General features: G+C 41.8%; 3 protein-coding genes across 3 annotated transcripts; 2 read left to right on the top strand and 1 right to left on the bottom strand.

Annotated features, from left to right (window-relative positions):
* Window positions 1-8,068: 8,068 nt before the first annotated feature.
* On the bottom strand, window positions 8,069-9,061 carry LOC119820562 (olfactory receptor 52B6-like). Its single transcript, XM_038339070.1, is given in 3 exon segments — window positions 8,069-8,325; window positions 8,328-8,707; window positions 8,709-9,061. Coding segments are annotated over 3 exon segments (990 nt in total).
* Window positions 9,062-15,507: 6,446 nt separating this feature from the next.
* On the top strand, window positions 15,508-16,449 carry LOC119819503 (olfactory receptor 52H1-like). The gene has a single exon (XM_038337740.1). It carries the CDS (start codon window positions 15,508-15,510, stop codon window positions 16,447-16,449), a length of 942 nt encoding a protein of 313 aa, XP_038193668.1.
* A 4,996-nt stretch (window positions 16,450-21,445) lies between these two features.
* On the top strand, window positions 21,446-22,358 carry LOC119823734 (olfactory receptor 52H1-like). The gene is given in 2 exon segments (XM_038343808.1): window positions 21,446-21,660; window positions 21,662-22,358. Coding segments are annotated over 2 exon segments (912 nt in total).

The following is a 22,358-nucleotide window of genomic DNA, read 5'->3' as shown; positions in this document are numbered from 1 at the left end:
GGAAGGCATTCTTATTAGGTAGCATACTGTGTCTTCCTTCCACCCCAGGGAAATGCACATCAGAATGGTCAGGATGAAGGAGACAGGGTCTGTCTCTTCCAATTCCTTCCCTGAAGAATGCTAGGATGAAGCTCCTGCCTATGATTCTTTTCCCAGAGGCTCATCCACATGTTATGCCCCTCCCACTCTTTACAGGGTGCTTTTCCACTGCCAGAACATCTGGCCCTCTAGTTCTATTCCACCACAGTTCTAAGGACCTGATTTTGTTTAGTGTAATTCTTTCTTTGACTAGTATTGGCATCTGCGATCCCTCAAATCCTGCTTTATGGTTCCTGTCTCTTCTCTCCTTTGTCCATGGGAAGAAACTATGGACTCTATGGGATACATTTTGGGAAATCTGGTGCCCTTTAAGAATATAGATCATCAGGTCTGTGGAAGCAGAGAAAGGGATTGAGGCTGGGTGTCTTCATAACAGTGGAGTGGGTGGTCAAATTAAGATGGTGGTATTAAGCCCAGCAGAGGTGGCACATGCCTTTAATCCCAGCACTCTGGAGGGAGAGACTCGTGGATCTCTGTGAGTTCAAGGCCAGCATGGTCTACAGAGCAAATTTCAGGATAGGATTTAAAGCTACAGAGAAACCCTGTCTTGAAAAACAAAACAAAACAAAAAATGTTGGTAGAGGGAGAGAACTGGGTGGGGTCTGTGACCCAGGCTGACCTTGAATTGACTGAGATCCACTGCAGCTCCAGTCAGAAGTGCTAAACAAGTAATCTTAGCACTCTGGAGGTTGAGGCAGGAAGACTGAGTTCTAAATCACCATAGGCTGCCTCTGACACCAGCATCAATACACCACACCACAACCTGGGGAAAAGAATTGCAGAATAGGATTCTCTGTTCTCTACTTGAAGACCACAGTCTTGTCATTCAGTTTCTTGAAAGTACAAGTCTGGCAGCCTAAGCTGGTCTGATAGACTGTTAACCTGCGGACTGTGAAACCTGATGTGGGTGACCAGAGAACACCTTAGCAGAGCTGTGATTTCAGCAGAGCTACTTCCGGGGCCTTCACTCATCCATACAGCCTCCCACAGAACAGAGATTAAACCCACACTAGACATTCCCACATGGGAATCGCTGAGAAGGAATCAAAACTTCCTTCTGGAAGGCGATATGTTTGCCAAGTGAAGGGGTCTAGCATTACCCTTTACCATGGGGCCCCATGGCATCCTCTGGATACAGAGAACACCCTGCCTGGGCTCCCTCATACAGAACACACTACTAAAAATGTATGCTATCACTTCCTCAATAGTTGGAAATGCCTGCCCCCAAACCACAGGATAAGCACAACCTGTAACCAGGCAAGTGCCTTCTTAACAAAGTCTGAGAAATTTAACAGATCACATCCTGTTGGCACCTTTCCAAGGACAACTGCTTTAGACTCTTCATAACCACAGCACGTACATCTCCTTCCATTTGCCTCTATGCAACAAGTGAAGATGGGGAAATGAAAGCTGGGGACCCTCCTCGCATTCTCTAGAACAGAATTCTCAACCTTCCCTATGCTGTGGCTCTTTAATACAGTTCCTCGAGTTGTTGTGAAATCTCCAATCATAAATTATTTTTATTGCTACTTCATAAATGTATATTTGTTACTATGTGAATCAGCATATAAATATCTCTGTTTTCTGATGGTGGAAGGGTCATTTATAGGTTTGTGACTCCGAGGTTGAGAGCCACTGTTCGAGCCTTACTTCTGCCCTATGCCTGACTCTGTGGGCAGCACTGTCATCTTCTCGTTTTCTGCCTTCATGCTCTGTTCTCTTCATTTCCTGAGACCTAACACCATATGGGGAGTTCAGCAAGGGACCTGCAGAGTGAGGGGAGAAACAGCACTGATCTCCCATAGCTCCAAGGAATAGACTGGCTCTGGGCTGGGGCAGAGTCCAGCTGCCTCTCCATGGTAGAGACACCACTACAAGTGAGTCACACCATCTCAGGCTGCTTGGTGGGATAAGAAAACTCCTGTACAGAAAGACTACAGTCACATAGACCTGGGGCCACACGAGATTCCCGAGTTCCGGGCTGGACTGTCCCTTCTTCCCCATTCCTAGATCCCTTCCTCTCTGGAGAGCAGTTTCCCTTTGGCTAGCAGAAGCTGACTTCAGTGCTTGCTTAGATTCTCAATGTCTGGCTGGCTGCTTCCTCCCTAGAAGGAATCTCTGTTCTGACTCACATATGCTCGTCTATGCCAGCATTAGTCCTGGAGACAGGGGTGTTTCATGAGCCACCTAGTAATCAGGGTTTGTCCCTACCCTCTGCTGCCTCCAGAGACCATGCGGCCATCACCATCTCTTCTGTTTTCCTGATGATCCCCTCTGAGCTGACCTTTGGTCCTCGGAGTTCCTCGTTTCCCAGTGTCTCAAGAACCAGCTCTTGCCTGAGAAGCTTTAAGGACAAAAGTCAGCCCTCATGAACAGAGTAGAGCACCAGACACATAAGCAATCCAGCCAGATGCACAGAAATAAACTGGAACGCTCCAGTCAGTCTGTATTTCTTATGATCTGGGGAGAATCAATTAACTTGGAAGCATGATTTGATGCAATCGTGGGTTCTCACCTGATTTTGGAAGAAGTAAGGATGCTAATATGATACCAAATTACATAGTTCTTGCTCTTGTTTGTCCTCATTTCAGCACAATGACAAAACTCAGAGCAAACTCTGAAGCCAAGTTGTTCAGGTGAAGATCTTACATCTACCACACAAAGGCTGTGACTGCACAAGGTCCTCATCACGTGTCTTCATTGTCTCATTTCTGCAATGAGGGTAATCAAAATGCATCTACTCCCATGAGGCTTTGAAAGGAGTGTGTGTGTATATATACATATATACACAAATATAGTGTATATATATATACATATAGAGTGTGCATACACATAGTGTGTTTATCTACATATACTGTACTTCTTCAGTATCTGTTGTTATGTCCTTCTTTTCATTTCTGATTTTGTTAATTTGGATATTCTCTTTCTGCCTTTGGTTATTTTGGATAAAGGTTTGTCTATTTTGTTGATTTTCTCAAAGAACCAACTCTTTGTCTCATTGATTCTTTGTATTGTTTTCTTTGTTTCTATTTGTTGATTTCAGCTCTCAATTTGATTATCTCCTGCTGTCTAGTTCTCTTAGGTGAGTTTGCTTCTTTATGTTCTAAAGTTTTCAAATGTTCTGTTAATTCACTAGTGTGGGATTTTTCCAGTTTCTTTATGTAGGCATTTACTGCTATGAACTTGCCTCTTAACACTGCTTTCAATCTGTCCCATTAATTTGGGTATGTTGTGTGGCCATTTTCATTGAATTTTACAAAGTCTTTACTTTCTCCCTTTATTTCTTCTTTGACCCATTGATTATTCAGGTGAGCATTGTTTAATTTCTGTGTGTTTGTGGGTAAAATGCTCATTGTTTTATTAAATACAGTGCCCTCAGGTTACCGAGCACGTGGTAGGGAGACAGGAAAAAGGAAAGTACAAGCAAACTGGAACCATGTGTTCCTCCTCTGTAGCTCACTTAAATACCCCATGGGAGTGGTTGTGACCACCCACAGAGGAGGGGTCAGGACCTGGCATGCTGGGATTTGGAGTCCAGACCAATGCAACTCCCAGACCAGATAGCTAGGATAGATGCCAGGGGCTGGGGTTATTCTCCAGACTTAATAGTGTCCTCCCTCCTTCCTGCCCTCCCCACTTCTACCAACTGAGCACACACATTCTCAGCCCTTCCCTAACTTTTTGACCTTGGTCATGTTGTTAGGGGTCTGTGCTTCAAAAGTATCATAAAACATAATGAGTTAACTAAGCAGGACTGATGTGCAAAAACTTAATGAACACACATTTGGTGACATAGAAAAGCACAGAAGCCTACGTCGTATGTGAAGTTTGGGCTTTCACAGTTGATCTTGGCCAAAGGACCAAGCTGTGACCTTTTCTGATGTGATTTTATTAAGGATCTCCAAAGAATGAGAAGATCTGTGTGTTTAATAAACTAGTAGTTAGACAGACTTCCTGAAAGGCAGACAGATGAGGAAAGAGGCCATGATTAGTTAATAAATGTGGTGAACTTCCAAGATGGCCCTCAATGATGAACTGGCTCAATAAAAATCAAGGCTGAGGGCCAATCAGCCATCCTGTCATTCTTGAAATTAATGAAACCTAAATTACAGGAAGAAAACCCTTCAGAGACTTTAGAATCTCCCAGCCCTCAAGAAGAAGCTGGGTTTTAGCTTCCTGCTCCACCCCCTCAGCTTTGTATGTGTTTTCTCACCTCTAATAAAAGCTTTCCTTTAACTGCTGGTTCTGTCTGCTGCTGTTTCCTGACTTCTTGCTCTCTCCCTGCTACTTGTTGCAGTCAGTTCTTCAACTGGCAGAGAAAAATGAATCCCCCATTAGGGTTATGGAGTCTGGCAATGCCATATCTTCAGGGTAAGGCAGCAGGTCCAGGGGAGGAGATGCAGACACTCAGGTTCAATGGCTGTTTGGAACACAGTCATCTCCTAGTGGTTCAGGTCAGTCTTTCTTTCAGTTCAGCTTCAGGATGAGGTCCACCCACATAATGGAGGGAAACATGTATTACTCAAAGTCCACCTATTTAAACAGCAATCTCCTCTTTAAAAAAAATCTCATGGAAACATCCAGAATGTTTAATCACAAACATGTCAGGGTACCAAAGCAAGCTGACTCATAAGATTAAGGGTGACAATGACAGCAACAGAAACATTTTAAATGATTGTCTAATTTATTTTTCCAATTAGGAGAGAGAGGCTGAGAGGCATCTATACACTGGGATCTGCAGAAGCAGGACTCAGTAAGTAAGTAGGGATGTGGGAATGGCTAAGCTTGAGCTCTAAGAAAAAGAAAACCCTAAATATCAACGTTGGATGGATTTTGACATATTTTATAAGTAAATGCTGTCTTTGCGTTGTTATATTAGACACACAGGCACACACACACATGTTGACTAAGTTTTTCTGTCTTGCCCAGCCATCTCAATTGGTAGAGTATAGGACTCTTAATCTCAGGGTTGTGGGTTTGAGCCCCACACTGGGCGCCATTTGTTGGCTGAGAGGTTTTTTTTTAATCTGTCCTGCCCAATTCCTACAGTCAGTAAATCCCAAAGAAATCACACAGAGGTCTACATTAATCATAAAACTGATGAGCCCATAAGCTCAGGCTTCGTATTAACTCTTATAACTTATATTAGTTCATTATTCTTATCTATGTTAGCCACATGGCTTGGTACCTTTTTCAGCAGGGTAGTCATATCTTCTTTCTTCCTGTGGCAGGTTCACAACTGCAAAGTAATGGGCTTCCTTCTTCCCAGAATTCTCCTGTTCTTGTTAACTCACCTCTACTTCCTGTCTGGTTATCCTGCCTATACTTCCTGCCTGGCTACTGAACAATCAGAGTTTATTTAAAATTTTAAAATATAATTGACAGAATACAAACCATGGTCCCACACCATACATATCTATCTATCTATCTATCTATCTATCTATTCATATCATCTATCTATCTACTGCAAGAGATCACTTTACTCCCACTAAGAACAACAGAATAACGCTGGGCATTGTGGTGCTTCGTTTTAATCCCAGCAATTGGAAGGCAGAGGCAAGTTGATCTTTAAATTTGAGGCCAGCCTTCTTTACAAAGTTCCAGCACAGCCAGGGCTATGTAGACAAAATCTCTGTCAAAAAAGTCAAAAAATAAAATAAAATATGAAGAACAGAACAAAAAGGCAGACAGTTTGCATGAGTTCACCAAGAACTCACCTTTATACATTGCTCATAGAAATGTAATATGATGTAGTCATTTTGGGTTTATATTTGTTATTGTTTCAAGGCAGGACTAGGCAGGCCTTGAACTCCTGATCTTCTTGTCTTCAGTTCTCAAGAGTTGGCTCGCAGCATTCCATCCAGTCTAACAAAGTAGGAATGGAAACTAGGATATAGACAAATCTGTGAAAGTCAAACACAGAATACCACAATAAACATAGAATACCACAATATGTGATTCAATTTATATGAAAAATCCAGAATTCCTACTTCTTAGGGATGTTAAGTGAATTTCTGTCTTGAATGAGATGGGCGAAAGCAGAAAGGAATGCTTAAACAGTGTCACCAGAAATGAGTTAATGGCACTCTGTTAGAGTTAACGTGGCAACAGGCAGCAGGCCTCTGTGGGTACAAGAAATGCAATTATATACAGTAATCTGAAAAACTAGCTATGTGGAGAAATGGCTCAGCAGTTAACAATGCTTCTTGTTCTTGCTCACTACCTGGGTTCATTTATAAGAGATAACACAGAGAGACTACTGAGCAAGGGGTGCAAACTGCCATGGGTATGGGGCAAAGTGGTTTTATATGACAGTCATCATGGTGGGGGAGGGATCTAAGTTGATACAGGATGTTGGGACAGGTCTGAACTAGGTGCCCTTGACAGAGGTGGTTGACCTTTGGTGGAAGGTTAAGGGAAGTTCCTGGAGAAGAAGTTGGAGTCCCCAAAAAGATCTAGAATGCAGGTGAGTTTCCACTCCTTTACGGCTTTCTCCTCATATAGGAAGAATCATCATGAAATTCTCTCTAAATTGTTGTCATTATCTCAAGGAAGGTAGAAAGTAAACTGTACATGCACTGACTGTTCGTGGCACTGTAGGTATAAAGTCTGTATGTCATTCTCATCTTATTTACACATAAGTAGAAATTTAGGTTCATTGACAGACAAGCTTACAATGTTGCTAAATAGCAGTGCATCTGGGTTTTAAATACACATCTCTTGGCATCTGACACAGTTTCTTGTCTGCATACACAGATTATAATGTCATTGCCTACCACAATGGCTATGTATGTAGTACAGAAAGGAAGGATAATCACACATATAGATGTTCCTTCTAGGGGTGGCATTGAGGAGCGGTCTGCTGAGCAAGTGTCAGTGTTCACAGCACTTAGAGTTAGGATGTACAGGTAGGAAAATAATGGTTTTCTCTAGTCCCTCTGTCATAGAGGAAAATATCCCAGAGCTGAGAATTATCTCAAAGAAGAATGACGGGAACATGGAAACAGTGATGTCAAATTCTTTAGTGAGGTTTGCATACATTTAGATGTATATTTATATTGTTTCTCAGTTATTAGTAGGTGGTCATGTTTTAAGGTGATGGTGACAAACCCTTGCAAAATAACCTTTCCCGAAGAACACACAGCTCAGATGGAGGTGAGTAAGGCACAGGAATAAAAGACAAGATATCACTTTTGTTGAAACGATGGCTAGAATCTCTAAAGATGGGTATTTCACTGGGGGCTGAGCACGGAAACATGAAGGACTGAGGTGTGAACTGTGTCTTCAGGGATGAATTAGTCAGTCTGGGGTGAGTTTGGGGGAGCTTGTTCTCCATCATAGCAGGCTGGGCTGATACTTGGTGTTAATAATTACTGGTAAGTGACCAAGTTATTAAAGCTTACATTTATAACAGTGCTTATATTTATTTAACTAGTGACTAAATAATACAGAAATCCACAGATATTAGGTAAAAGTAGATAATGCAGGTTTATGGATTTTTGCAGTTTCTAAGAAACAAGAATAGCATCTCCTGGGATTATAAATGTTAGGGTATGACAGTTCTCTGGGATTATCATACAGAATATGTTGGACCAGCACATAAATGTCAACACTATACTGAAATAATTAGGAGACAATTAAGGAGCAATCAGAGAGATGTTGAGTAACGTCCTGTTTAGATGGTGAGCTCAGAGTGAGTTGTCATGTACCTCTGGCTACTGAAGTGAAAGGGAAGGAGAGCACAATTAAAGACTACAAGAGAGTAGAGTCTCCACCGCTGTGGTTTTCTCCAAAAAAAAAAAAAAAAATCAATCAGAGTTTGGTTTGAATAAATGACATTTTTGGATCAATGTGGAAATGAGTGAGAATCATATGGGGATAACTAGAAAGTGGAGATGTGAGGATGTCGTAAACACTGGGCATTTGATAAATACAGAAAAGGAGTCAGTTGAGACCAAATTGTGGGCATTTACTTAAATTCTTTGGTAAAATTTGCAAACATCTGCTTAGCTCCTCCCGAGATCTGCTTCATCCTTTTTCCATAAACCACAGGAATGCGCATAGGTGGGATAACCATGTAGAGGTTGTCCAACAGGATGTGGACATCACGTGGGATGCGTTTCCCAAACCTGTAGGCAAAGACAGAGAAGAGGGCAGGGATGTAGAACAGTAAGATGACACACACATGGGATCCACAAGTACTCAGGGTCTTGGACGGGGCTTCGGGGAAGAGAGGCAGAATACAGCGTGGAGGATGTGGACATAGTAAACAGCAAAGAGAATGCTGTCCAGGCCTGGGGAAAAAAGAGCAGCTGCCAGCCTATACCAGACATTGATGGAAATGTCAGAACAGGACAGACGGGTAATACCCATGTGCTCACAAAATGTGTGTTCTATGACACTGATCCAGCAGTAGTGCAACCGCTTAAGGAGAAAGATGGATGGGAACATGATTATAAAACTGCGGGTCAGGGTAGCAGCAGCAATCTTTCCCGTGACCTGCCTTGTCAGGATTGTGGTGTATTGCAGAGGAGAGCATATTGCCAAATAGCAGTCAAAAGCTATGGCCATCAGGACAGCAGAGTCAGCCACAAAAAGGAAGTGGATGAGTCAGGCAGCCATCAAAGGAGATGTGGCTAGAACCTAGCCAGAAGTTGGCCAGGGTCTTGGGCATGGAGGGTGCAGACAGCAGGACATCAGCACTGGCCAGCATGGACAGGAATATGCAAATGGGCTCATGGAGGCTTGGCTGGGAGAGGATAGCACAGATTAGCATGCTATTGCCTACCAGGGCAGCTGTGTACATAGTACAGAAGGGAATGGACAGCCACACATGAAGGTGCTCCAGCCCGGGGATGCCAGTGAGGATGCAGCCTGCTGTGCGGGTGTCCAAGTAGTTCACGGCAGCCTCTAGAACACTGAAAGCAATCTCTAGAGCTTCAGATGTATCAGAGGTAGACATAGTGCTTCTAAACAAATGATAAAAACCAACACACACACACACACACACACACACACACACACACAAACAAATAGTGTTATAAAGGGATAATGGGGAAATTCAAAGAAGAGGATTAAAGGGGTGATAGACGGGGGGAGGGGGGGATATAGAGGAGGGAATGAGGAGAAACAGCTGACACTGTGGGCTGTTTGAAAAGTCATATGGAAATCTACTACTGTAATAGCTTCCTAAATTGTGTGTGTCCTGGTTATGGACTCTGTTGCTGTGAAGAGACACCATGACCATGACAATTCTTAAAGAGAAAACATTGTTAGAGGTGGTGGCTTATTGCTTTAGAGGTTTAGTCCATTGTCATTATGATGAGGAGCCGCAGGTAGACATGGGACTGGCTACATCTTGACCAGAAGCAGCAGGAAGTCAACTTATGTCACACTGAGTAAAGCTTGAGAAGAGACCTGAATGTCTGCCCCCACAGTGACACACTTCCTTCCACAAGACCACACTGCCTGCAGCAAGCTAGAATGATCCTCCTGCTTTTGCGCCCCTCAGAGTAGATAGAGATTTTCAGTGTGTATGGGTTGCTTAGCTTGTCATGTGGATGCTGCAATCTGAACTTTGGTCCCCGTTTTTGAATAGCAAATGCTTTTAGCCTCTGAGCCCTCAACTCCATGATTCTTGTTCGCTGCTGCACCCTGCACCCATTCCTGTCCTAGATATCTTGTTTTCTGCATCCCTTGCAGTCACACACATAAATAAATCTAGTAGCATGCTAATAGACTCCAAGGATGTTCCCAAGCTTAGAAATTTGAATGGTGATGGTAAAAAATGTCACCTCATCCCAAAAAATAAAACCCAGAAAAAGCTAATCACACATCTGAAGCTGAAGTGCAGCTCAGATTGAGTAAAGGGGCTAAGGCAGAGGTTGGATGGGTACATGTTTGTCTTCCAGCTTTCAGGCTGATTTGAAGGTTTCTGAGTCCCATAGTGGGCATAATCCCACCATGCTTATTTTAAGCTGTCCATGTGATGATGGCTTGACTGAAGAGTTTATTTTCATTGCTGTTGTTTTTTTTCTAATTTGGGTAGGTAATTGAGTATTTGACCTAGAAGTCAGCTTTGAAAACATTGTATTAAAGAGCTTTATCTAGGACAAATTTTGATCTATTTATTATGTCTTGCTCTGAGCTTTTGACATCACCAAAACGTAACTGTTTAAGAATTAGAAAACCAATATTCCCTTTTTTTCTTCTCTATCTTATTTTATAGCTTTACAAAGCTATAACCACATCATGTGTGAGAAGGGAGGCCCAAGCTCTTTCAAACACAAGCATAAGGCACACAGAGAGCCCCTTGAAGTTTGTATTTGTAAGTGGAGAGGACATAGTTTGGAATTCTTCCAGGATTTTCTTCTCTCAGGATACCAGCTGTCTTGGAAGAGCTGAGACTGCAGTGGGGCCTCAGAGCAGCTCAGCCTTTGGGATCTCAGGCGCTTACCAGCTATACCCTTGGGATAAGTTTCTGTGCAATATCTAATTCACTGACTAGGTTTGTGTGTTGGTACCTCTGGGGCCTGCAAGCTCAGAGCGGGCTCTCTGAAGGTCTAGGAAGAAGAATAAGAGGATTTCCTTTAAACAGTGCTATTTCTTTTTGTCCTTCAGTTCTTATCAAGGATCTGAGTTTGAGAAGTGTTGGGTTTGGACAAGGCAGGCAAGACTGGCAAGCCAAAGTGAAGTCCTGGAGGCTAAGCAGTGAGCAGAAGAGGGCTGAGAGACACAATGATGAACCTAGTTTAGTTCCTGTAAGTATGTCTTCAGGGCTGGGGCTCAGATTATAAGGCATCAGAGAATGAAATGGTTGTGGATATGTGGGATAGAGGACCAATGAGGCTGGAGAGAGCTTGGAACCAGAAGGATGGATTCTGACTCCAGCTCTGAGGCTTTTATGCATTTTCAGGGTTTCTAACATCCATGCACATTAGGATCTGTCTATGATAATGAAAATATTACTAATAGTTTGTTATTTATTAAAATTTAAAATTCTATTTGTTATGTACTTGTGTGCGTGTGTCTGTGACTGTGTGTGATGTGTGTATGTGTGAAAGAGGTGTTGAGAGAGGGGTGGTGGTAGTGGTGGTGGTGCTGGTGATTGTGTGTGTGTGTATGTGAAAGAGAGAGAGAGAGAGAGAGAGAGAGAGAGAGAGAGAGAGGGAGGGAGGGAGGGAGGGAGGGAGGGGGAGGGGGAGGGAGAGGGAGAGGGAGTAGAGAGAGAAAGAGAAAGAGAGAGAAAGAGAGATGGTGAGAGAGGGGTGGTGGCAGGGGTGGTGGCAGGGGTGATGGTAGTGGCTGTGGTGGTGGTGGTGTGTCTGTGAGAGAGATCCTGTCCTGGAACTCACTCTGTAGACCAGGCTAGCATCAAACTCACAGAGATCCCCCTGCCTCTGCCTCACTAGTGCAAGCTTAAAGGCATGTGCTGGGATCCTTTCATCTAGTAATCACACCATGTCAAATACAGCAGGAACACGGCAGCAGCAAACAGATGGAAGCACAGCGAGAGCAAGGGGCATTCTGCAGGCAATCCTCCGGGGCTTTGCCTCCCAGGATACACCCAGAGCGACTGCTACTCCTCTGTCATGGCCACCAGCACAAGCCAAAATGAAAGGAATGGGCAAAGGCAATCTGTCCCCAAAGTGTCTCATGCTGTTGGTGAGCATCTCTTGGGGAATATCAATAAAAATGACAATTATGACCTTACTTATATCTTTAATGAAAATGCTTCTAGTGTTTGTATGTGACTTGGTACACACTGACTTCCAAATTACATAGGATTATTTTGCTTTACATAGGAAGCAATACAGATTGAATATATGAAAATTTATGGTCAGAGACATTTAGTGAGAATATTCATTTTTATTTGGCTTGATTATTGATATTTCATCTAAAAATGTTCTTGAGTGACACTGTTGTATAGGCCTTGAGGACAGTATAAAATATAAACAAAATTGACATGATTTTTGTCTTTACAGAGATTATAGTCTAGCCTGGAAAAGAAATGTTAAATAAGTAATGTAAGTATTATGAATTTCCTAAATGAAGAAATAAAATTTCTAATATAGTGAAACCTGGAAACTGTTTCCAGGGATTATTCTACTCCATTTCTGTCCATGGAGTGGACTAGGCTTGCTGAGGCTGAAGTAAGAAATACAGCTTTGCTGGAAGCAGGAGTGGGAGAAGGACTTCACATGGAGGGAGCCGTAGGCACCCAGCCTCACTAGGATGAGCGTGGACAGAGTGTGTACCACACCGGGTTTGCACGGCATGTGTCATCTGTTCCACAGTTCTTTGTGCACTGATCAGCGTTGAGTTACAGTACTTTGAAATGTAGGTTTGGAGCTGGTCACATATGACATGCCAGTCACAACGTGAAGAAAGACTTTAAGGAGAAGTGTTGGTGGGTCACAAGAGTGCAAACACCTGCAGTTAATGAAGAACTGGGAAGATTTGCTTGGAGGATAATAAGAAAACAGGAGAAAAGTGGCTGCAGGATATGGTGTCACCAGGGGACAGTTAGTTCAAATAATTACACGAAAAACAAAGATTCAAAGAGGTTGACGAATGACTTAGTGGGTGAAAGGGCTTGTTGGACAAGCCTGTGGCCTAAGTTGGATCCCTAAAACCCATACAAAGCTGGTACAAAAGAACCAACTCCACGAAATTGCCCTCTGACCTCCATGTGACCCCCACACATAAAATAAATAAACACAATTGAATTCTAGGAACTGCCTATAAGGGACATGACTTCCGTTTTCAATTAAGAGTATTCTTTTAAACAGTACAGTCCCCTTTTCTTTATTCAATGATTACATAGTAAAATTTACTTAAAATATTCTTATGTAGCTTTATTTATTTAGTATAAGTGTGTGTGTGTGTGTGTGTGTACGTGTGTATTCTAGTGTGCAGTTGTGCAGTGTGGCAGCCAGAGGGCAATTTGCAGAGTCAGTTTCTCCTTCCACTATGTGGGTCTCATGGATCAAACTCAAGTCATTGGACTTGGTGGCAAGTGCCTTTACCTGTCAATACATCACCCTGACCCTTAAAATGGCCTTTTCTTATTTCTGTCTTGCTAAGCTTTCGTTTGTTACATTTAAAAAATTTGTCCAAAAATACACTTATTTATTCTTTCATTTTGTCATTTCTGGGTCATTTTGTTTAAGTATTTCACATGTCAGCAACATATAATTTATTTTCTGTAAATGTACAGAGAATTTAGGTTTGTAATAGAAAAGTTCAAACAATATACATCTGTAGCTTGCTTGGTGTCATATTGTTGACTTGCTTTATGTTTGGGTTTGCTATGCTTTCTTTATGGTGTATCACCCTGTCTATTGCTATGCTGATATCATGTACTTTCTCTTCTCCATAGATATAGCTCGTAGCCTCCATTGGGAATTTTGCTTATGAACATAAAAGTTTTAAGACTTGGTGTTTGACTCTCAGATGTAATGTTTACTTATCCTGTAGTTTTGAAAAGTTATTTCTCTCTTATTTACTTTCTATATTTGTAAAATAAGGATAATATTAAGGTGTATCTCATAGTTTTTTTTCCCTTTTTTTGAGACAGGATCTCATAGATCCTAGGCTTGCCTCAAATTTGCCATTTATACCTGGATGACCTTAACTTCTGATCCTCCTCATGATGGTACCCAGGATGCTTGTATGAAACCCATGGTGCCTGTTGGGCTGGGCAAACACTACAGCATCTGAGTTAGGTCCCTAACCTTCTCAGAGGACTGTTACGAGAGTTTCAAACGTGCTTTCAGGCTAAGATCTTTCGTCAAATGCTGAAGATTCTCAAAATACATCTTTCCAAGTTTCCTTGTTTTTACTTTGACTGACATTTAGAATCAGTAAAATTTGCATTTCCTACACTAGAGGTCCCCCCAACATTACTTTTAAAAAGTACAAGTGGGGGCTGGAGAGATGGCTCAGAGGTTAAGAGCATTGTCTGCTCTTCCAAAGGTCCTGAGTTCAATTCCCAGCAACCACATAGTGGCTCACAACCATCTGTAATGGGGTCTGGTGCCCTCTTCTGGCCTGCAGGCATACACACAGACAGAATATTGTATACATAATAAATAAATAAATAAATATTTTTTAAAAAATGTACAAGTGGCTCAAAGTCTTTGCCAATATTTTTTTTCTCCCAAGACAGGGTTTCTTTGTAACTTTGGAGCCTGTCCTGGAGCTAACTCTTATATACCAGGCTAGTCTCGAACTCACAAAGTAAGTGCTGCCTCTGCCTCCTGAGTGCTGGGATTAAAGGCGTGTGCCACCACCGCTCAGCATTTTCTCCAATTCTTACAGGAGATTTTCCTCCTTCGTCCTTAGCAGGTAGACAGGCGGTCCAGCTTCATGTCTTGTTTTCAACGAGGAGGTCTCAGGTATCCCTGTCTCGAAAGTCCCAGGGAGTGGAGGACAGTGACTGCGGAAACTGACGTGGAGTTAGTGTTCGGACAGCTTTCAGTTCTGTGTGTTACTGTTCCTCTCACAGCTTCACGTCACTTGTGAGTCCTCAGCACTTCAGGACAAAGAGTGCTGGTTGTGGAATCCAATGATCTTGGCTCTACCAGTTCTTAGAGACAAGATCTTCCTCGGCAAAGATAGATGACGTCACAGGTGTTCAGTTTCTCAGAACAAGACAAAAGTGAAAAGACAAAATTCATTTCTTAATGAGGAGCTTCTAAATAATATAATGCATAAGAGATTTTCAAAGTTGCTGATGATCTCATGTTCCCATTCTCTGTAGTGAATTCCTGTTCCTGCACGCAGTTAGTGTCTTTTTCCCTATACACACCGTACAGTAATGAGTATCTAGACTCAGGGAAAACTCAGTCATTTCAACAGGATTAGTAGTTTAGAAACTGGATAAGTTATTTTTCTTTGGTTCGGTTTCTAGACAAACTTGGGAATTAATACCAGGAGTCTGATGACTCTTTCTCAAAGTCATGAGCATTGCTTTCTTTGGGGGGCATATATTTATTTTATTTTTTATTTTATTATTTTTTGTGTGAGTGCTTTGCCTGAATGTATATATGTGCATTATGTGTGTGCCTGGTGTCCAAAGAGGTCGGAAGAGGGTGTCAGATCTCCCAGGGACTGGACTTAGCAGATGACTGTGAGCCACTACACCCACAACAATGGATGTCAGAAATTTAACCCGGGACCTCTGGAAGAGCAGCCAGTGCTTTTTACCAAGGAGCAATTTTTCCTGCCCTTGGTGAAAAATTAACAGTGCTCTTAATAGTAACCTGATTTTCTTTTCTCATGTATAGGAAAGAGGAGATCTGGTCCCAAGGAGGTTGTAGAGGAAGAATTACCACGCAATTCCTTATGCTCACTGTACACATTTGCTTTTAGGATAGAAGGGCTGTCATTCAGATCTCAACGGTCATGCACAACACAAGTAGCTATAGCACTGGCCCCTTCACCCTCTCGGGCATCCCTGGACTTGAGCTATACCATGTCTGGATCAGCATCCCTTTCTGCTTTATCTATTTGGTGGCCATTGTGGGCAATAGTATCCTTCTCTACCTCATCACAGTGGAAAACAGTCTTCATTCCCCCATGTTCTTCTTCCTTTCCATGTTGGCCACGACTGACCTCATATTGTCTACTACCTGTGTCCCCAAGACTCTTTGTATCTTCTGGTTTGGTCCCCAGGAAATCAGTTTTCCTGGATGTCTGACCCAGTTATTCTTTCTGCATTATAGCTTCGTCTTGAACTCAGCTATCTTGCTGGCCATGGCATTTGATCGCTATATGGCCATCTGCTCACCCTTGAGATATACCACTATTCTCACACCCAAAGCCATTGTCAAAATTGCTGTAGGAATTTCTTTCCGAAGTTTTTGTGTTTTTGTCCCGTGTGTTTTTCTTGTGAACCGCCTACCCTTCTGCAGGACACACATCATTGCCCATACCTACTGTGAGCACATAGGTATTGCCCGGTTGGCATGTGCAGATATCTCCATCAACATCTGGTATGGATTTTGTGTTCCTATCATGACAGTAATTACAGATGTGGTCCTTATAGCCATTTCCTACACTCTTATCCTATGTGCTGTTTTTCGACTTCCCTCCCGAGACGCATGCCAGAAGGCCCTGGGCACCTGTGGGTCTCATGTTTTTGTCATCCTCATGTTCTATATACCAGCATTCTTCTCCATCCTTGCTCATCGCTTTGGACACAATGTCCCTCGCACTTTTCACATAGTGTTTGCCAACCTATATGTAATTATCCCACCTGCACTCAACCCTATTGTCTACGGAGTGAAGACCAAGCAGATAAGGGATAAAGTCATTCTTCTGCTCTTTCCCAAATGGTCCCAGTGACACATGCCTGAAGTGTTGCATTTGGAGGCCAGCTCAGAAAATATAGTAGGTAAAAGATTGAAACTACAACCGCTGACTTCCAAGAGAGGACACATGGAACTATTCTTCCTAATCAGAATTGGGGTTTTGCTTTCTTAGTTATTTTATGCCCAAAACCTACCCAACCACTCTACTTTTAAGAAAAGAGCCTCAGAGGTTAGAAGAGAAAATAAACAACTTGTCTTCAATAAGAACCTTGCAGTTCCCTTTTGTCGTCATCTGTACACACACCTTACTTGTGTGTTCCTGTGTCGCAGGGAGGTAGGGAATTAGTGTTGTTTCTGTAGTTTCCAGATTTAAAACAATTACATTTGTCTATTTGTGTGTGCATGTGCAAGCATGTCCATTATGTGTGGATGCATATGTATATGGGTACAGACATGCCACAGCTTTCATGTAGAGGCCAGAGGGCAATTTGTGAGGAAGCTAAGTCCTCTCTATCCACTACGTAGGTTTTGGGGATCAAACTCAGGTTTTCTGATTTGGGTGCAGCACCTTTAGCTGCTGAACCATCTTGCTGAAACAAGTTTCTAGAGTTTTAATATGGTGGTTATTATTTATTTTTAGACAGCATCAGTTATCTGTCCTGTTATCTACCAAATACATGAAAAGAAAATCTTAATGAAACTATTAAATGAGTGTTGTAGATGTTTAAGAATATTTTTGAAAAGAAGAGAGATACTGGAGATAACTCAGCTGTCCAGAGCACTGGCTTCTCTTCTAGAGGACATGGTTTTGATTCCCAGAGCTCACAACCATCTGTAATTTCAGTTCCAGGAGGCTGACATTCTCTTCAGACTTTGGAGGACACCAGGTATGCACATGGTAGATGCAGATATGTGCAGGCAAAACACACACATAAAAAAGAAAAATATAAAGAAATAAAAGGTTAGAATACTTTTCTATAGGATGATGGGACTAAGGGATCTTCTAAAAGACTTAATTCTATATGGTAAACACAAAGCAAAAGCTAAATTAGATCTCAAATAGTTGGCTAAGCTCTAATAATTGGTTCAAATAATCTTTACTTTTATTTTGGTTTTTCAAGACAGGGTTTTTTTTTTCTGTGTAACCTTGGCTGTCCTGGAACTTCTCTTTAGCTCAGTCTGGCCTTCAACTCACAGAAATCTGCCTGTCTCTGTCTCCTGAGTGCTAGGATTAAAGGCGTGTGCCACCACCACCAGGCCTCAAATAATCTTTAAAACATGAAAGATTAAATTAGACATAAGGAAATTGCCAATTTAGTCTTTTAGGTGCCTAATCATTAAAAATGTAACAAAGTTTCAAATTAAACAAATTGCTCAATACAATGCAGGTAATTGAATTGTAGGGCCTTCCATTTTAAGGGATTTTACTTCCTATGAACTCCTCTAAGATATGAACTAGCAGAGCCAGCTGCCTGTCAGGGGCCACTCCTTGATCTTGCAGTGAGAATTTTACTGATGTGTAAAATAATTGCTTCTTAATTATTTAATTAAGGGTGAGTATTTTTAATTAGGGGTGAATTATCAGATGGCATATTTTGATGTGAATTACAAATAAATAAAGCAGGGCGTTAGAGCATATGCCTACTTTAGTTCAGTGAAAACCATGGAGATTTACCAGACCTCTGCTCTAGTGACAGAATTGGACTCTGACTTTGGTGTGGCCTTATGGACCCAGGTGTGGAAGGAAGAAAGCACATTGACTGTTTTACGAAGCATAGAGAAGACAAAGAGAAGAATCAGGAATGTCTGTCTGAGTCTTAAACCTTCTTTGCTCTTCATACAAAAATTGGCTTACAGTGTATTTTACTGCTCTGTATTTGACTGACATCTAAATAATTAGTCTTGCACTACTGGATACTGAAAAGATGCATTTTAAAATCAAATTATTGGTGATATGCTGTGTCTAGCCTGAAGGAAACTCAACTAAAGTTGAAAATATGCCAGAGAGATGGCTCAGCGACCAGGGCACTTGGTGCACAAGTGTGAGCTTAGCTATCAGGGCGTTTGTGGACAAGTGTGACCTCAGCGACCAGAGCGTTTGTGGACAAGTGTGACCTCAGCGACCAGAGCGTTTGTGGACAAGTGTGACCTCAGTGACAAGGGTGTTTGTGGACAAGTGTGAGCTCAGCTACCAGGGCACTTGGTGGACAAGTGTGAGGACCAGATTTGGGGTCTCCTCACCTGACGTAAATGTTGGCTGGGTATGTGGTTTGCCTGCAATCCCAACCTCAGAAGGTAGAGACAGGATCCCCAGAAAAAGCTTGTTACTGAAATTAGCCATATCTGTGAGTTCTGTGTTTGATTGACAGACCCTTCCTTAGCAAATCAAGCAGGAGAGTAAGTAAGGATGATTCCTAACATCAACTGTAGGCTTCCATAGGCATGTGTCCACATTCATGTAAACATGCATGTACACATATGTATACCATTCATACACACAGACACACAAACCACACACACAGAAAAAATACTGAAGAAAAACTAATTAGCAAATCTTGTTCATTTATTATTTTTGTTTGTTTGTTTTTACATCCTGAACATTTCCCCTCCCTCCTCTTCTCCCATTCCCTCTCCCCACTATCCTCCCATCCACTCCTGTTTCTCCTCAGAAAAGGCAGACCTCCCATGGATGTCAGTCAGCTATGGTATATCAAGTTTCAGTGATTCTAGGTACCTCTTCTGCTATTGAGACTAGACAAGGCAATCTGGGAATAAAGGGTCCCAAAAGCTCTGGAAGAGTAGCCAGTGCTCTTAACTCTTAAGCCATCTCTCCAGCCATTTTACCAGTATTTTTTCATAATATTTTTGGCATGCTTGCATGTATGTTTCATAGTTTTGAAAATTTGATACATCTGATAAAAGTAACACTGACTCTTTTATACTGTGTAATAGTCCTACCTAGTTCACATTTAAATATCCTCAAGTGCTTTCTCTGTTTTTTCTTTGATTTTATTAAAATAAAAATATCTATTTATTTATGTGTGTATGCTTGTTTGTGGGCATGAGTGATGTAGGAGTCAGAGGGCAGCTCGCCAGAGCCGACTCTCTCCTTCCAGTGTGTAGGTCCTAGCAGTTAAACTCAGGTTATCAGTCTTGGCAGCAAGATTCCTTGCCTGTTAAGCCATCTTGCTGACCCTCTTTTCTTTTCTCTTTTCTCTCTTTCTTTTGAGAATGTCTAATGTAGTTCCAACTGGCTTTGAACTTGCTATGTAGAAAGTATAATCATGAACTTCTGATCCTCCTGCCTCCACCTCCTGGGTGCTGGGAGTATAGTCCTGTACCACCACCCCTAGTTTTGTGTGGTCTGGGGATCAAATCCAGGACTTCTTACTTGCTAGGCAAGCACTCCACTGAATGAGCCATATCCCCAGCCCCAATTGCCCTCAGCTTTTATGTTCTCACCCTTTATATTTGGTGGATAAGATCTTGAAGTATTTTTTTCTTTGCCTTATTTCATTTTGTGTAATATGCTCTCAGAATTGAAGGACTCTATAGCAGGCATGGTGGAACATATTTAAATTATAGCACTCTGGCAAGAAGATCATGAATTTGAGGCCAGCCTGTGTTTTTGTTTGTATGGAGTTTAAGGTAAGACTGCTCTACATAGCGAGAGACACTGGAACAAAACAAGCAAGTGGAAAGATTTTTTTTTAAAAAAAAATCTCACCCCACCTTCTTCTCTCCAACCCTTTGATGTGAGATGAATTCTTATTTGGAGGTAATGATGTAGAAGAGCAAGCAGGCTTGCCTTCACATTCTGCTTCCAGTTCCTGCCTAGACTTCCTCAAAATTGTTCTTTTTTTATTTTTTAAAGATTTATTTATTTATTATGTATACAACATTCCTTCCCTGTATGCTTGCACGCCAGAAGAGGGCACCAGATCTCATTATAGATGGTTGTGAGCCACCATGTGGTTGCTGGGAATTGAACTCAGGACCTCTGGAAGAGCAGTCAGTGCTCTTAACCTCTGAGCCATCTCTCCAGCCCCTCAAAACTGTTCTTGTCAGCTGAATAAGTCCCTTTCTCCATTACCTTCCATAGCTTTTACTCAGGTTGTTTTTTATCATGGCTGCAGAAACCCCCAACCATAAAATTATTTTCATATTTTTGTTGCTATTTCATTACTGTAATTTTACTACTTTTATGAATTGTAATGTAAATATTTTTGGAGAGAGAGGTTTGCCAACAGGGTTGCTGTTAACATGTTGAGAACCACTTTCACATGTCCTTTTGGATGGTGAAATCTGTCTTTTGGACAAAAATCTTATCTTATAGTGTTACTAATTGCAAGAATCAAGATATATACACTTGTATAGTGTTCAGTGTGGTGGAAACTAACTCTGTTTCTCTCTTCCTATTTTTAAGTAGAGGAACCGTGAATAACAGCTATAAGAAACCTTTCTAATTTAAATTTTAGTTACATATGTGATCCAGCATCGTGTTGGAACTCAACTAGTATTTACTGATCTGAATCAGGCTACTAGTTAACAATACAGGATTTTGTCCTCAGAAGTTTAGAAGGAAATAGTTGTTTGTCTTGAGGCATAGGTAGATAGATAGATAAATAGATAGATACATACATACATATATACATACATGCAAATGTGTATACATACATATTTTACAATGACAGAGTGACCAAGCAAGGATTAACCCATTATTAACCCATTAGAAGACAGTGTATAATATAGAGTATAGATAATCCAGAAAAGTCCCTATAAAGTGTATGCCAATTAGAAGGTAGAACAAAAGATTTTTTCCTGAGATGGGGTAACGATGGTGTGTCTGGGATGACCTGATGCATGTACATTGCTGTCACCATTGTCAATCACTTATCACTTCATGAGTCATATTGGATGACAAATTACTTTAGGAATCCATAATGCTGCTTGGTTTGGAGTAAGAGTGACTCGAGTCATGCTGAATGTTGCTGTCATTCTCTATTCTTTAGGAGACAACGTGGCCTGCCATGCTTACCTTTAATGTGAGCAGTTACAACCCAGGGCCCTTCCTTTTGATGGGAATCCCAGGATTGGAGCAATTCCATGTGTGGATTGGCATTCCCTGCTGTGTGATCTACATCATAGTTGTGATGGGAAATTGTCTACTTCTCTACGTCATCGCAGTGGTACGGAGCCTTCATGAACCCATGTTTTGTTTTCTGTCCATGCTGGCAATGACTGATCATCTTTTGGATGGGGGCTCAAGAAATCACTTTCCCAGGCTGCCTCACACAAATGTTCTTCCTTCACTTTAGCTTTGTTCTGGACTCAGCCATTCTAATGGCCATGGCATTTGATCGCTATGTGGCCATCTGCTCGCCCTTGAGATATGTTACCATCTTGAATCCCAAGACTGTTATGAAGATTTCTGTGGGCATCTCCTTTCGAAGCTCCTGCATCATCCTGCCAGATGTATTCCTGTTGACACACTTACCTTTCTGTAGGTCACGCATTGTACCTCACATATACTGTGAGCACATAGGTGTTGCCCGGTTGGCATGTGCGGATATCTCCATCAACATCTGGTATGGATTTTGTGTTCCCATCGTGACGGTCTTCTCAGATGTGGTCCTCATTGCCATCTCCTACACCCTCATCCTATGTGTTGTTTTTCGCCTCCCTTCCAGAGATGCATGCAAGAAGGCCTTGGGCACCTGTGGTTCCCATGTCTGTGTCATCCTCATGTTTTACACACCTGCTTTTTTCTCCATCCTTGCTCATTGCTTTGGACACAATGTCTCCCTCACATTCCACATTATTTTTGCCAATCTCTACATTGTTGTTCCACCAGCAATGAACCCTATTGTCTATGGAGTAAAAACCAAGCAAATCAGAGATAAGGTCATTCCTTTATTTTCTGCCAAAAGCACAGAAGGTTGA

Source organism: Arvicola amphibius, chromosome 1 (assembly GCF_903992535.2).
Source record: "Arvicola amphibius chromosome 1, mArvAmp1.2, whole genome shotgun sequence".
NCBI lineage: Eukaryota > Metazoa > Chordata > Mammalia > Rodentia > Cricetidae > Arvicola > Arvicola amphibius.
Note: the sequence above shows the minus strand (reverse complement) of the source record. Positions and strands in the feature narration are given on the sequence as shown.